General features: G+C 39.4%; 1 protein-coding gene across 1 annotated transcript in view; it reads right to left on the reverse strand.

Moving 5' to 3' along the window:
• Positions 1-222: 222 nt before the first annotated feature.
• Positions 223-1,073, reverse strand: part of LOC113637416 (E3 ubiquitin/ISG15 ligase TRIM25-like) — a 3,832-nt gene continuing 2,981 nt past the window's right edge. Inside the window, exon 6 of the mRNA XM_047820596.1 lies at positions 223-967. Within this exon, the coding sequence (XP_047676552.1) occupies positions 441-967 (527 nt within the window). The 3' untranslated portion in view covers positions 223-440. The remainder of the gene's footprint in view (positions 968-1,073) is intronic.

The following is a 1,073-nucleotide window of genomic DNA, read 5'->3' on the forward strand; positions in this document are numbered from 1 at the left end:
GACTGAACTGAGAGAAAATACAGTTTATTAACAGTTTATTCTTCCACTTCTGAAGTCTATCACCATATTATAAAGGATTGAGGAAGGAGTCTGAATAATTCCAGAGTGCACTGTATGTTAAGTGGACTGTTAAGCAGAACATTGTTAAAGATATAAGATAATAAAGGTCTTTTACACACAGTAGGTTGTGTTTCCACCAGCAAGCAGCACAGAAAGGCAGAGCAGTTTGAGTAAAGTTTATTATTTCTGAGGAGACATTGAACATTTTTATATCAACTATAATAAACCCATCCTAATAGTGCATACAGTTAAATAGTCTGATTCTACATTCTGCATTCATTACTGTTCCAGTTTCTGCACACAAAATGTCCAGTGTAGCTCAGGGACAAATTAAATCTCACACCTCACTTATACTTTTTATAAACACTTTTACAAAAATTTTATTTTGGATCACAAAACCTCACAAATGAGTTATTACTCCACATCCAGAATCCAGCGTATAGAGGCTGAGTGAATGTGGTGTGGACTCTGTGGAGGAGCCTCATGGTGTCAGAGATGCTGTAGAAGGACAGAGTTCCTGCACTGTGATCCACATACACTCCTATTCTGGAGGATGATGGACCTCGGAGCTCAGTCTCAATGTTGTTGTGACAGAAAAAGACAGAAAAAGAAGAACACCGCAGACTCCAAGACTGACTGTTGTATCCAAACAAACACTCATTACCCGATCCGTTCCTGCTGATCTCTTTATATGACACTGATACTAACACATCACCGCTCCTCTCCACCTCCCAGTAACAGCGTCCACACACACTCTCCTTACACAACACCTGAGCACAGGAGTCAAATCTCTCTGTATGATCAGAGTATCGCTGTTGTGTCTCACTCCATGTCACCATTCTGTTCTTCTTAGACAGAATGAGTAGATGATTTATGGTTTTTGGATCCAGAGTCAGATAACAGAAATCTACAGTAATAAAATGTTCACATGTTAGATGTTAATCACGGGATTTATAATAAGTGTGTGTGAGACACCTGTCTGTGCTTCTATCCCCCTAAGGCTGCTCTATAAA

This window comes from Tachysurus fulvidraco, chromosome 11 (genome assembly GCF_022655615.1).
Source record: "Tachysurus fulvidraco isolate hzauxx_2018 chromosome 11, HZAU_PFXX_2.0, whole genome shotgun sequence".
Taxonomy (NCBI): domain Eukaryota; kingdom Metazoa; phylum Chordata; class Actinopteri; order Siluriformes; family Bagridae; genus Tachysurus; species Tachysurus fulvidraco.